Below are 15,912 nucleotides of genomic sequence, written 5' to 3' on the forward strand. Positions count from 1 at the left end.
AAGCCTCCCACCAGCCAGACCTGGACAAATTAAGAAAATCTCAATCTGCCCAGCCGGCGATCGAACCCAGGACCTCCGTCTGGTATATCCACCGCGCATACCACTGCGCCACGGAGGCCGTCAAAAATTAAGTAAACTTTAAGTATTGTGGCTGTCTTATGCGGCTGAGACTGGATGTCCTGCTAGAGAAATCGCGGCACAGTTCTTGCTAGAATTGCTTTTATGATATTTGATTATAGGAATCGCGGTGCAGTTCTTTCTACACTTTTTTTTGTTATTATGTTTATTTTCATTCCTAACTATTTTTATTAAACATGAATTCGAATTTTATAAACATTGTCTAGTACTTCGTCTATAATTTTCTTTTGGTCAGTGGCGGCCACATGAAGCGGAAAGTTAGCTAACAATAAATGCATTTGGGTTAAATAAAAGTGAAACAGCACCACAGCGCCTCGCGGCACTCTGCACAGTACACCCAAGGAGCAGGTGTAGTAAGTGTCATGAAAAAAGAGCACTGAAATAGCATAGACAGCTAAGAGCATGTAGCGCTCTCAACCCAGGCTCGGTATATATCAGGTCAAGCAATCAGATGACACGAGCCTCAATTGCTCAACGGTTAGGCGGTCGGACTCATCACCGAAGGTTGGTGGTTCGATCCCCACTTCATTGGACTATTGTTGTACCCATTCATAATACAGTCTAAACGAAAAAAACGCATTCGATGTATCTATTCACCGCGCCAGTGCCGGGATCATTTACCACTAAGCAAATTAGGTATTTAAATTACAGGTTTCAATAGTAGTTGACCTTTGTGACGTTTGTGGCGGAGTTCATGCCTTCAAGACAAGAATTACCACCGTGTGTGTTCCTGGTTCCAGGCAGTATTGCTGTGTTCCGGTCTGAAGCGGCAGTAATGCTGTGTTCCGGTCTGAAGCGGCAGTATTGCTGTGATCCGGTCTGAAGCGGCAGTATTGCTGTGTTCCGGTCAAAAGGATGCAGGTGTAAGAGACAGATGAGATGTCTCGCGGCTCAGCGATGCCTTGAGTTGACGGATGCAGCGCTTTAGATTAATGATAAGTCGTGCTCACGGACCAGCGCAGCTTTTACTAGGGTGTCCTATGAAGTTTTGTTCTGTTACAAGTGATGTAGCAATTTTCTGCCTCAGCTAGATAATTACTGTAAAAAAAAAGTAAAACTTTAACTGTATTGCATGCATCTTTAGTAGGAAGGTATAGTTGTCATCTCATTAAGAAAATAATTACCAATATCGTTTGAAGATACCAAACCAACCATTATTTGGTTGGTTGTTTTCTTAATTAATTATTAAGAAAAAAAGTATGATTTCCGAAATTGAGTTTATCTGGAAATCTAATCGCGTCCCAATTATACCCACAATGAACTTACAAAAACTATATAGAAAAAATATACAACAACAAAATGCACCTTGTTATTTTCTTTCCCACTAAATATGTTAATTAATACAATTAAGACATTTTGAGTTATAACAAACAAATAAACAAACACATTAATTATTACGTTAAAGACAAAAATAAGTGTAATGTGTGATAACATTGTTCTACCAAGTCATTACTTACGAGCGGTCAGTCTGCGAACATAAATAGCTTTTAAATTGGATTACATGCAGCGGGCAGTCGCCTGCACTCCGCGCGCGGCGGGCCCCAGCGCGCCACCGCACTCCTGTACATAACAACTAAGTACATAATAAAGATCAGCTCAAGATTTAAAAAAAAATAATGATATTTGCTATATTTCATCTTGATATTACAGACAGGATTTTGAAAATAATTGACCAGTTTGACATTTAAAACAATTTATTAGCCGATAGACACCTGTTTGTCGGACAAAATACAAGTTTCTGAATGCGATGAGGCGAATTAATGTGTTAAATGTTATCGTGTGTGCGCGTGCCGCTTTCGTGGAGTGAATCTATCAGTTGGGCGTGCGGTGGTGCGCCGAGCGCGCGTCGGTCCAGCGGACATGAGTGCGTGCCGCGCACAGGTGCCCGACGAGCTAGCCGCGCCAGCGCCGCCCGCAGCCATCGCCGCTGACTCCCCAGGGTTCCCCGAGGAAACCCCCGACGGCATCCGACTCCGCAACTACCGGTTCATAAACGAACACATCCGCGAGTTCATCCCCACCGATCTAACCAGTGTTCACACTTCAGTGGTCAAAGGAAAGTTAGTGTCGAAATTAGACGTGCTGGCGGTTTCGCCGCCGCGCGCGAAGATACTCGAACTGTTGCGGCCCGAGGACCCGGGGAAGGACGCCCTGGAGGCGATCGTGAGGCCGACGGTGAGGCGGGGCCTCGTCCGACCCTTCGACGAGGACACGAGGAGATTCCTCCAACGAGCCCTGTTCACCAATGGTTTCAATACCCCCGAACGAAACTCCAGGCTGTCTAACGATGACAGCGAAGAGGAATCTGAGCACAAACAAAACTCTGTTCGCACGAACTCCTCTAAAGAGGAGAGATCTCTGGCTGACGAGTTGAGAGAAGCGGAGGAGGACGAACGTTCGGGAGCTAATCTGCGGAGGGAGTTGCTGAGGGAATTTCGAAAGAGAGGTGGAGGGATTCGAGAAGCTATGGAGAGAGACAGGTTGGGGAAACTCGCTCTCTCGGTGGAAGACGACGAGGACTTTGAGGACTGTGGGCTGTCTTCAGCGGCGCGGAGACTGGACGCGCTGCTGGAGGAGTCGCGGAGCCTCCACGAGGAGCTGGCCGGCATCAGCGAGGACATCCAGGTGCTGGCTCGGCGCGTTTCCCGCCGCGACCTGTGACGTTGGTACCGACTGACGACTGCCACCATTACCACTGTTTTTGCACAAATTTTAGAGAACGCTTCAGCAAAACACGCACTTTAACGCAATTATGGTGTACGTAGAAAGTTTATTTTTTGTATCATGAGCAAGAATTTATCTATCTTGTAAACTTTCTCTATGGCTAACGAATAGGTATACATCTCCAGTGGAGTGGTTAAAATAGCCATTGAGTGACAGTTCGCTCCTGCTTCAAACGGTATTTAATACTAGCGGACACCCGCAATTTCGTCTGCGTTAGTAAATGTGAGATAACTTTTTTCAATAAACCTAACTGATCTCAGCGAAACACAACCTATTAAATAAACTGAATAAAAGTTTTCAATTTGTCTTACATTTGAGTGAGATAATTAAAACATTTGAGTGAGATAATCTGTGGACAACCCAGCAATAAGGAACAACTAGGCATAGCCGAAATCAAACACTAGGTAGGCCTGGCATGCGACCAATAGCGGAGTTGTCTCAATCCCATCTCTTTCACCCCAACGCAATGAAAGAGATAGTGATAATTATGGCTGTGCCGCTATGTGTTTATATATATTTTGTCTATTTCTCTTCACGAGATATGTCGTTGGTCGCATTCGCATCACTTATGTAAGACCTCCAGACCAAAGACATATTAAATATTATAAATTTATTTTAGACATTTAACCTAATGACTAGGTAGTAATATTATATAACCTTCATAGTTAGTAAAAATCGTCAACAAAGTTTATTGTTGTCTATGCTAGTAGTTAGCGTAATTAATGTTATAATCGCGAATGACTTGATGTTTTCTGATAAGCAAGTACATACAATCTTTCTCAAGATAGTTTATATACAAATAATCAAGTCTTAATCAATTCGATATTTCCCAAATACAAACCGATTGAAAAAGGAAAAAAAAAACAAAAATGTTATGACAACAAGTTTATCACCACACGTCGTTATCATCAAATCAATATTCAATCGTTCCGTGTAATCCGTTAATGAACCGAGCGCATTAACGTGAAACAAGCGGCCATTTAATGGCCCAATAACGATCCCTAATTAATCTTTGTTTATCGGTGATGGAGCGATGGAACGATGGAGCGAGGGAGCGGTGGAGCGGTGAGGCGATGGTGCGGTTTATATACGTGTATTTATTATTTTATTGTTTGGTCACACACGCGCGTTCGCCTGTTTACATGAGTAGGGACACCATATATTACTACATCTACACTAAAAAAATATGCTACTTAAATGAACTATTTACGTAAGAAGCTTGCACATTACTACTTACTACAGGTGCAGCATACGTACAATAGATGCCGTATACTTAGTAATGATGCAGCTTACTGTGCCGTTTATAAGCAACACCATGTTACATGAGAAGCTTGTATACAACATAGTGCCTGCTACAAGCGTAATAGTGTCTGGTTTGCTACGTAATTTAAGTATAGCGCACCAGGATATTTTTCTCAGTGTACATATTAAACAAGTCATATTCGGGAGAATAAAGAAATTTTTTTTACCTTTTAGAAATCATACAAACTATAATGATATTCATTTTATTTTATTTCTTACAATTTCTGTTAGTATTCAAGATAATAATTTCATTTTGATTAAATTAAAAATTATTCCTAAAATGGATCACAAGATCAAATCATTAGATTTGTATATAGGTGTCTTATATAATGTCATCAATATTCAACAAATTATAAATGTGTATAATTAATTGTTGAATCGACTCGCTTTTTTGCATCCGTATATACGAAGTATACCTATATGAATCATATTTAATTATATCGCGACAGAAACTTTGAGGCAAACCTCTGAGAGTTTTAAGGTTAATTGAATGTAACATTAAATCAAAATAATGCTTCGGGGTTTTTTCCATATTTTTAATTTACTTAAAAAAAGTCTACTTTACGTTTACTTAAATAATTCGAAACGGCGTCTCACGTAGACTTCCCGCGGTGCTGGAATAGCAATCCTTCACCGGGAAACGCAGTGTTGTGGAGCGAATTACGCGAAGTCGCTGTATGCTGGCTCAAGACTATGAATGTATGATAAATTAGTCCAAAGTAAAGCCAGTAAAATATTCATCTATATACATACCTACCTACTTAAAATCAGGCAATGAGATTCGTTTTAATATAAAATTTACATTGTTAGGTATAAAGCTTGTTATTTTTTCAGAATGGGAGTATTAGGACAATGGATTTACTAATTCAGACAACGAATTATGACTAATTAAGATTATATTTCGATAAAAACTGATTAATTTTTGATAAAACTTCGCAGTATTATAGGTATGCCTTTTATGACCACAGTTCACATACTGCGGGGGATCCCCTTATTAAACGTATTACGTAATGAAGGTTCTTTGAAAAATAATTATAAAACCTTCAAAAAGTTTCTGTTACTTTGGTATTATGCGTACTTAATGCTTTTTCGTAAAAAAAATTAAAAATATTTTGTATTGGTGTAGAAAACAAACCTCCAATACTCCTCTGTTGTTGATCTGGTACTTTTATTGAAGCACTAGCGGACGCCCGCGACTTCATCCGCGTGAAATTTAGTTTTTCACAAGTGGGATTTGTGAAAAACTGCAGTATTGGATGGATTTCAGGGTGAAAAACTGCAGCATTGGATGGATTTTCAGCCAAATCGGTTCAGTAGTTGCGGCGTTAAAGAGTAATGAACATCCATACAAACTCTCGCGTTTATAATATTAGTCAATGATATTTTATACTAGAGATCCACAGAGACCATAGAGTACCAGCGCATCAAAACTGCGGCGGACAAATGTGAAAAATCGACTTGATTTCATTAATCGCTTATTAAACAACGAACGTTATTTAAACAAATAATACCTAAATATCGTCTACAATGTCGAGTTGTATGTTCAGGAAGTGTAAAAACTATATATACATAAATATATAATGGAATTAAAGATAAAATTGTGCATGTGTGCGCTCAGTGGAGTCGCTAAATTTTGATTTTCTAGGGACGTAACCTATGTATAGTTTAAAAATTATTATTGATATTAGTAGGATATCTGGTATTTTGCGTTACGTGACGATTTTTGACAGTCAGTTGGTATCCGCAAAATAGATTTTCGTTTTAAAAGATAACCATAATCCTGCTTTTCGGGGCAAATGACATGGTAACCCCACACGTACGGAACCGCTCCGCAGACCGGACGTGTTCGCTCACCGATTCTCCTTTGACCTGCGAGGGTCGGATCTGCTCTACATTTCACCAATTTAATTTTTAATCTCCGCCAAAATTGAACGCGGCCTGTTACCGGCTACTAAACGATTGTTTGAATTTTTAAACAATGTTCAGCAGAAAATGATAATCATTATATAAAGTATTTCTTTATATTTTATTAATATTCTCTTTCTCTCTTGGATTGAATTCCAACTCCAGCTCTAAGTCTTCAGTGTTTCGCTGTTCATTTTGTATCAAAATATGACATAGATTTGTCATATCAAGTTATCAATCGGTCTCTTATATCCAATACTTATGACAATATTATGAATAATGAGTCAATAGTAGCAAACTTCTTGGTAGTCTCATAATATACTCGATACTGATAATAAACGACTTCCTTATCACACTTGAACATTATTATACTCGTAATTTTACTATAGGTACATTCTTGGTCACCATTCAAAAAAGAATCATTTATTTCAATTAGGCTCAGTTTACAAGCACTTATGAAAAGTTAGGTTTATGTCATAATTTAATTTAATCTAATGATGGTAATAATAGTCGAAAACTTAAAATTAAAGTTATGAGGGTTCCAAACGCGCCTTGGTCCGAGAAGAACCCACAACAAACTCATTGTCTTCAGTAGATATATTTTAATGACCTCTTCTCCTCTAATATGCCTCATGATGTGGTAGCAGCTGAGACAACGTTGTTCAAAAAATCAAATGACTCATAACGATAGCTAACAGGTGATACTTAAAATGGTCGGTTAGAAAAAGGTTGAGGAGGTTTTAAACTACAGTAAATTTTTTGTTGATTAATCAGCTCTATCCGGAAGTTTTGACGGCCTCCGTGGCGCAGTGGTATGCGCGGTGGATTTACAAAACGGAGGTCCTGGGCTCGATCCCCGGCTGGGCAGATTGAGATTTTCTTAATTAGTCCAGGTCTGGCTGGTGGGATGCTTCGGCCGTGGCTAGTTACCACCCTACCGGCAAAGACATACTGCCAAGCGATTTAGCGTTCCAGTACGATGCCGTGTAGAAACCGAAAGGGGTGTGGATTTTCATCCTCCTCCTAACAAGTTAGCCCGCTTCCATCTTAGACTGCATCATCACTTACCATCAGGTGAGATTGTAGTCAAGGGCTAACTTGTAAAGAATAATAAAAAAAAAAGTGTTCTGTGTGTCTAGTGGGAGTTTTCAATGTTTTCATACTGTTACTATGGCGTTAACGTAAACGCAAATTTATATGGAATTGAAACAGTTGTGCAGTAGTGCCACTAGCTGTTTCGATTCCTTAGAAATTCGCCTTTACGTTACCGCGATCGTCATAGTATCAAACTGTCACTAGGCATACTGAATGTTTTTAGAGCTTTCGCACTATGTATTTTCTCTTAACATTTCGTTATTATAATATTAATCATTCGTTATAATATTTCCCCTCCACCTGGCTGTTAGTTACAAAATGTAGAGACATGTAGATATGGTAATCGCCTATTAACTTTCCATTTTATTATCGGCACTTGAAACGATTTCTTGATAATTAATAACTTGCAACGGAATGTCGGATGCGCACTATTGCACGATCTAATAATTTATAAGAATTTACTGAGTAATATTAACTTTTATTCTTAAAAACAACAAACGAGTATTTTTAAATTTCAATAGTTAATTTAAGGAACAAATAATTGCATTTTTTAGATTCAGTTTTAAGCGATTCTTGAATCTTACGGCTTACCACTGGTTGAGCCGAATGCATGCATTTTTTGTAATTTTGAAATAAATAGCATTTAAGTTACTTAGTTTGAGCCGTGATAGCCCAGTAGATATGATCTCTGCCGTCTATTCCGAAGGGTGTGGGTTTGAATCCGATCCGGGGCATGCACCTCCAACTTTTGAGTTGTGTGCATTTTAAGAAATTAAATATCACGTGTCTCAGTAAAGGGAAAACATCGTGAGGAAACCTGCATACCAGAGAATTTTCTTAATTCTCTGCGTGTGCGAAGTCTGCCAATCCGCATTAGGCCAGCGTGGTGGACTATTGGCCTAACCCCTCTCATTCTGAGAGGAGACTCGAGCCCAGCAGTGAGCCGAATATGGGTCGATAACGATCAGTTACTTATTGAACAATAATCTACTAATATAAACAGGTATTGTGTTTATTAGAAAGCTTCGCATTAGTGACACGAGGTGGTGGCAGTTGTTAGTGTGGTCCCAGCTCCGACGTGCACGCTTACATGCTTCTTTTCCATTGCAGTGTATTATGTACATTCGTACTACGATTTCTATCTACACATCTCTTATACTGCTAAATTATTAAGAGCAAAATCAAGCCGTTAATTGTTAACGCAAGAAACAACTACAACTACATAACTGCCTTGATAAATACAGTTCTGATTGATCTCTTGCTAATCAATATTGCTCTACCTCGTACACCCAAACGTTACATCGAGCATAGAGTACAGTTTCAAAAGGACAGTAGAAAAACTGTCGACGAAACAAATCATCTTCTTTGAATGTTGCGATGTGTTAGTCTTTTATAACAGATGCAAGATGTCCGCGTCATGTGGATAGCTTACATTGCAGGTTAAAAAGTGTGTGTTTTAAAGACAGCCGTCTAAATATCCGCATCGATCGCATCGCATCAAATGGATTTTAGTATTATTTGTATAGAAAGTCATACTAGTGCGTCCACAAATCTGCATCGTATAGATTTTATCTACCGTAAAATTAAAAATCCGTTCGTCCGATACGTACGATGCGAGTTTGTGGACGCCTGCCATTAGACGACACGATTAAAGTAAAACTTTTTTGGTTTCCCTTACAACGTCCTTTCGCTCGCACGATTACACTTTTCGTAACGCATTCAACGGCTTATTCCCCAGGTAAAGTTTTACTTCATAAGCTGTTTGGTAGAGTATAGTGTGTCCCTGCACCAGGCGCAGAGCGCGCGCGCGGGTCGCTGCGCGGCGGCGGCGCGCGCGCTGGCGGCCGAGTCGCAGGCGCTGCGCTACCTGGACGACGTGGTGGCGCTGCTGCGAGGAGACGTGCGCGCCGCGCAGCGCACCCGCCACTGGCCCTTCGCCTTTGGCCGCCGCCAGCCCGGGAAGAACTACGTCGTGTGAGCCAGGTACGACAGCTTCTCTTGCTGGTTCGACATGCCAGCTTTCAGCTCTGTAGGCTCCAACATTCATCATCATCATCATCATCAGCCGGTATACGTCCACAGTTGGACATAGACCTCTTGCTTAGACTTCCAACAACGGTCTCGAGCCGCCAGCATCCAGCGTCTCTTTGCCACCCGCTTGATGTCCACGGTCCAGCTAGTTGGTTTCGACCAACACTACGCTTTTCGGTGCGAGGTCACCATTCCAGCACCTCGGTACCCCAACGTTCATCGGCTCTTCGAACTGCACATTGCCACTTCAGCTTCGCGACTCGCTGAGCTATGTCAGTGACTTTGGTTCGTCTGCGGATCGCATCATCTCTGATTTGATTGAGATACTCCGAGCATAGCTCGTTCCATCGCCCGCTGTGTGACTCTGAGCCTTTTTATGAGGTCCATAGTTAGCTACTAAATCTCGGAACCATAGGTCATCACGGACAAAACGCACGCCCTTTACTTGGTAGTAATGCCAACTTAAAATCACCTCTGTAGGCTTCATCAATTGCCTGACTGATCCAGCACAATGCTGAGTTGTACGATTTTAAAAGTTGGGCTGGTTTTCTTCTTCACAGGCCCAACTAAGGCTAATTAGGTTGATAACAAAGAGCAAAATAATGAATAGGCGGGCTGCTCACTGTACCTACGAGGCAGTTAACATAATGTCAATAAACATAAAGCTGACCAACCACCGGCCAACGGGTCGATAAACTAAAGCTGGACCGAGCACGCCGGGCCGCGACAAGCCAAACGAGCTAATAGATTCTGAGCTATGTGCATGCTACACGTCCAACTACCACTGTGCAGCTTGTCTCGCTTGTGCACTGCCACATATACTATGACCCATTAGAAATGGAATTTACTGTCTAAGGAATGTTCTCTATTAGTAAACAAACAGTAAAATAATTATAATTGAAGGGACATTGAAATGTATAAATAGTGAAACCAGTGCTGCAAATTTAAAAAGAAAAACATCATAATACACTCAAAATATATTTTATATGGGTTTATACTAAATGCTCCTATAAATATGTAAGACTAGCGGACGCCCGCGACTCCGTCCGCCCTTAGACCTCTTTAATCCAACCCTTTCAGTAGTATCGCTGTAAAAATGGTGTAATTTCTCCCGTTTTCCCAACATTTCCCTTCACTGCTCTGCTCCTATTGACCGGAGCGTGATAAAAAGTATACTATACCTGCCCAGGAGTATGAAGAAAAATTGAACCAAGTTTCGTTAAAATCTGTCGAGTAGTTTTTGTTTCTATAACGAATATACAGACAGACAGACAAAAATTTTACTGATTGCATTTTTGGCATCAGTATTGATCCCGCCTGATAGTTGTTTTGGAAATATATTTCATGTACAGAATTGACCTCTCTACAGATATTATAAGTAGGTATAGATTACAGACAACTAAAAATATGCTGAAACCGCACGGTAGTTAACTTTGCATTTATCAATTATTGTTCGCAAGCGGCAGTTTTGGCGGCGAATTATTTATGGAAAGCGGTTCGCTAACTGAGAAGCAATTTACATCTCACGACACGATTTAAGTCAAGTCAAGATAATAAATAATTTGTCTAAAAGCTGATTTGATAATAAAGCCCTAAGTTTGATGATACGAATAAATTTAGGGTAGGATAGTGATTGCGGCTTAATTCTTACGCGGCCACAAAAGGACCAGAGTAGTCCTTCGACAAAACAAAAGCCAAATGAAATTGTTTTCGTTCAGAAGCCTTGTGGATTATGGAGATTCATTATGATTTGACCTTTTCAAGCTTTATTCCAGTCTGTTTCGGGCTCAACTTGCCGGTGAAATTACAGGCCTTTAAGACTGTTTAACTATGAGTCTATTGGGCATGCCGGCGGTCTCCAATTGAGTCTGCCACTAGCGTCTTTGTGACAAGGCTGATGTCAGGTACACCTTCCACCAATTATTCCTACTCACTTCCTCCCTTAAACAGAATGAAGCATTAGCATTTGAGCATCGTCAATAAAACTAAAATTCGCACATCAAACGTATGGAATGCCCTCCCGGCATATTTTTCTTCCTACATGCTTAGACAAGTACATTCCAGCTTTCAACTAAGATCGCATCCCAGCGTTCCATTAGGCTTAATTTTAGTTAGACAATCTTTCATCAAGGTTTTTATAAAAAATCATTGAAAGCCAGTCGTCAAGTAGTCAATGAAGAGAGCTGGCTGGATAAGAACGGCCGGTCATGGAGTCCTTTATTTATTTTTTATTTTTTTTATTGATAACACTTAAAAATTATTGAACATATCTATACTCTCGCCAAACTGTACAGGCAGTTTGTTGGCGAGTTGATGCTCATTATTCAAATGATTACGAAAAAGTAATTGCTAAATCTAATTTTAATAAGATACTTAAAACAAAGGTAACCTAAGAATTTAATATTATAAAATGAAATAATAAAAAAATTAGAAAAGGTGCAAGACAATTTGTATAAAGTAAATCCGTCAGTCAGTGATTGACTTGAGGACTCCTTCACTGATCTCCCTTTCTTTTTTGAGCCACACAATTTTATTATATATTTTGGGCACCATGTAGCCGGTAGATCTTTCACCATAGTAGTTATTGGCTGCATGTCGTGACACCTTAGTCGTCACGTCACCGTGTCGTTCAGTGGCAAGACCTTCTCATTACGAGCTCGGTACCAGCGGGCGCTGCTCTCCGTAACGCGGCACGATCACTTGATCGGCACGACAGCGCAAGTACCTGCTGCTAATTCTGTACCGATGTAACGAGAACTGGCATGGAGGCAGAGTCCATTTAAGCCTCAAAGCATCGTTATCTTGATACTGTGATTCGTCGTCTCATTCCGAATACATAATGAAAAGCAACGTGTCCACCCTTTACCTGAAGTGGCGAGCAAACTAGTATCCGACAAAAAACAAAAAGACAAACATAGACAAAGAGACGCACCTTTAAACAACAGAACAGTTGCTGATTTCACACGTTGGTATTATTTTTGAGGCAGGTATTCTCAGGGAATGAAATGTTTCATTAGGTATATGATGAAACATATTCGTAGACTATGAAAATTAAAAGGCTTTTGAAAAAAACAATATTCAATGTATTTTTTTTATATATTTTCTCTATCTCCTTCATAGTTTGTAACTAACTTCAGAGAATAGAAAGACAGTAACGACTAACGAGTATCCAGTGGCTCCTTACAACTTCCGGCTGGATGCTCGCGGCTTGAGACCGTTTTGTTTGGAAATCCATGCAAGAGGTCTATGTCCAGCTGTGGACGTCCATCGGATGTTAATGATGATGATGATGAGACAGTAGCGATATCATTTCTACCTCTAACCTTAAACAGAAAGGTTAATCTCAGCATAATATTGTCCACAATGCACACAGCATAAGATACCTTGACCCCCAAATAAATAACAAATTAACATTTCATCACAATAGCCAGTAGGTCAATGTTACGTTATTTGGAAACAAACGAATGCATTTTGATAAATATTTACATTTTATCCTCTGCTTCTTCCAGAGAGCTGATAAGGAGGTCCGTGACCCTGCAGGGCAGTGCCGCGTCATCTCACATTACACATTGAGCTGATAACAAAGCTCAGAATTGCTCGGAAAGTCAATCTGCACGCTTGGAGTTTCTATGTGGTTTAAGGAATGTAAGGAGATTTGTAGAAAACCCAAATTACAAAGCTAATGCAGCATTGGAACGAACAATTTTCTTGGCAGACAACCCGTTTAAGAAACTCAAAGTATTTTCCGTCTCGATGATAAATGGATGAGCTGGCAGTGACCACTTCTGGAGACTAGCCCTTTTTTTATATGCCACTTGCATCTCTTGTTTCTCGAAGTCATCTGGCCAGTATGAATTGGCGTCCTGTAAATCCTATGAATACATTAGCTGAGTGTATTTCATAAACGCAAGCTATACAGGACTGAGGTGTGAAGAAATTCCACTACTAGCCAAGCAATGGACTCCCGCTGCCTTTCATGATGAACATAAACCACTCCATAGAATATACATAGATTTAATTTACCAAGCGTTATTTTTAGAAGGTATGTGTTGCAAGTCCATACCATTCTTACTATTTGTAAAATAATAATACTTACATCGTAATTTAATCAATCTTCGTAAAAATATAACCAAAGTTGATCACGTAATTTTGTCAAATTTATTTTTTTGATTATAATAATGTTTTAAATTAAAATAAAGCAGTCAAAACCTTAATTTAAATGACAACCTTGGAATTTGTAAATTACGATACCTACCTAATCGTAATTAAAAGTTTTTTGTAAATGTAGAAAAACGACTAATTCACATCCTGAGCACATTCCTACAATGATTTTGCATTAAAAATCAATATAATTTGATTAAATTATTTTTATGCTCTTTAAGGTTTCCCACTACACAACGCCTGCGACTTTGTTCGTGTAATCTCACGATATTACTACTATTACTATATTGTAACTAAATATTATATCCGATCTCTATGAAACGAAGCCTTAAATATTGTGTACCAAGCTAAGAAAAACAGACAGTCAAACACGGAGAAAAATCTTTAAAATTATTGTGTGTTGTTATACTAAATAAATTTTTGGTTTTAAGATATAGGAATCAGTAATTAGGTAAGATATAAACTCTAGCTCTCTACTGTTTTACTATATGTTTCGTACATTTCGCATACATAGCTTGTTTTCCAAGTTTATACACCATAACAGTTTTTTTTCGATTACCTAGCTTTCAGTGTATTATTATATTACATATACTATGTACGAATATATATACGTTATGTAATAGATAAGTACAATAGGTGATTGGATAAATAATCAAGCCGATTCTTTGTTTACCCAGCTGAACCCTCTGATTGAACTACCTAGATCATTCAAACAAGGCTTAGGAGGTAGGCTAGGTTCGAATCCTGGACAGACAACCACATTGGAACAGCGTGGTGCTCCATATCCTCTCTCCTTTAAGGAGGAAAGTCTGGCCCTGCAGTATGCCGTCAAAATACACTTATATTCATTGAGCAAAACAAAAACCATACTAGTATTTCATAGCAATTTTTTTATGAAAAGCCTAATTTAAAAGAAAAAAATATTATACTTGTCAAACGAGATCGGTGGCTTTCATTATCGGAAAGTGACCGAATTAGCGAATAGCATCTTGCATGTTATAACTGTAGCTCTAAGAAACTGTCGATATCTAGTCTATTACGTTTTTGTCTACTCGTAGGGACTTTAAGACTGAAATCTTAATGGTTAGTGATTTGTAGGTCTCTTTAATTAAGTTAAGATTAAGTAGAGTTAAGATTTGTGTAACTAATTAAGTAGAACAATGTTCGGAATTCAGATTAAAGTCAGACATAAATTTTACAGATTATTATTACATTTTTTATAATAGGCAAAGAGCTTAACTGCACTTTTAGAGATTGCCAGAAGTTCGTAATGTTCATTAAATTTTTAACTATACGTTTATAAAAATCCAATTTTAGTTTTTATTTTTCAAATATAATTACTCAGTACTAATCAAGATTATGAATTTTGTAGCTGCATAATCAATGCAATAGTTTTATTAACGAAAATTATTATGTTTATTGTAATCTGCAGCCACTTAAAAAATTCCATGTCAATCAGATTTCAACGATTTGATTTCAATGATTTCAAAACAATATTTGAAGGGGGCGATACGTTAAAAATAGCGTACCTATCTCCATTCTTATTATAAAAAGTTAATAAAATTATTATTAAGTTTATAACAAATACAGCCTACCAATATAATATGCCCTTTAAGATTTGATATTGATAATAATATGTAAAAACATTTGATTTTACAGTAGGCCGAGGTAGAGTGTATTATTATACTTAACTATTAAAAAAGAAGAAATATCTCTATAATCTACATAATAAAATATGCTAATATAAACTGTAAAGTGATTTTTTATTTTAATTCCTCTATCTGAGAATATAAAATTAAGGTCAAAAAATTAGAAATTACGTAAACAAACGGCTCTGACATCATTTCTTTATTTATTACAGTGGGATCAACTATGAACTATAAATATTCATATATTGTCTAGTAATAATGTGTGTGTATGTTCTTCTTTTTTTCTAAACGAACATTATACAGAGACAAGATTTGATTTTTAATTTTGTATATTAAAAGATTTGTTGTAACTTAAAGTACAACTACTAAAACTAATAAAATATAAAGTGCACAAGTTTTGTTCACACATAGGATTAATTTTATTAAATTGGTGTAACAGTGTTAAATTTTCAGTATCTTGGGAAAGCAAGCAAATCTCTAGTTCGAGAGGCGTAGATTTGAGGTGTGAAAAGTGGCCACAACAATGCGTTAATTGCAAATGGCGATTCAGCACTGCCCCCCCCCCCCTTGTTCCCCTTGCTCCCCTGCGGCTGACCCGGCGCCGCGCCCGGACACGCTGCCTGACAATAGAATCACTCAAAGCCTGTCTGCTTGCCTGCCTATTAGATCCGGGACTTGTTGCTAGCGTAGTACTCCCTAATCTTTTTGTGGTTGAACTCTTGGTGTATTAAACTATCTTCAGTGACGGACTAATAATTATAAAATTAAAATGTCAATTATACAGCAAAATATTGATTCAAGAATTATTACGTTTCTATAATAAATAAAAATGGAAAATTATCTTTTCTCATAGTTTACATCCTTTTCGTCTTCTTCTTCAAGTGCTTCTCTGACTAGCGAAAGTTGG

The 15,912-nt window shown here is 38.5% G+C and overlaps 1 protein-coding gene across 3 annotated transcripts; it reads left to right on the forward strand.

Moving 5' to 3' along the window:
- Positions 1-1,645: 1,645 nt before the first annotated feature.
- Positions 1,646-15,111, forward strand: LOC112057825 (uncharacterized). Of its 3 annotated transcripts, XM_024098376.2 has the most exons (3): positions 1,646-2,763; positions 8,957-9,147; positions 12,705-15,111. In XM_024098376.2, the coding sequence occupies exons 1-2, from the start codon at positions 1,999-2,001 to the stop codon at positions 9,140-9,142; spliced, it is 951 nt and encodes a 316-aa protein (XP_023954144.2). In that variant the 5' UTR covers positions 1,646-1,998; the 3' UTR covers positions 9,143-9,147; positions 12,705-15,111. The 3 variants fall into 3 exon arrangements, with proteins under 3 accessions (XP_023954144.2, XP_052747029.1, XP_052747028.1); XM_052891069.1 differs by lacking the exon at positions 12,705-15,111 and having other exon boundaries at positions 1,646-2,800; positions 8,957-9,099; XM_052891068.1 differs by lacking the exon at positions 12,705-15,111 and having other exon boundaries at positions 1,646-2,804; positions 8,957-9,097.
- Positions 15,112-15,912: the final 801 nt, after the last annotated feature.

Source organism: Bicyclus anynana, chromosome 3 (assembly GCF_947172395.1).
Source record: "Bicyclus anynana chromosome 3, ilBicAnyn1.1, whole genome shotgun sequence".
Taxonomy (NCBI): domain Eukaryota; kingdom Metazoa; phylum Arthropoda; class Insecta; order Lepidoptera; family Nymphalidae; genus Bicyclus; species Bicyclus anynana.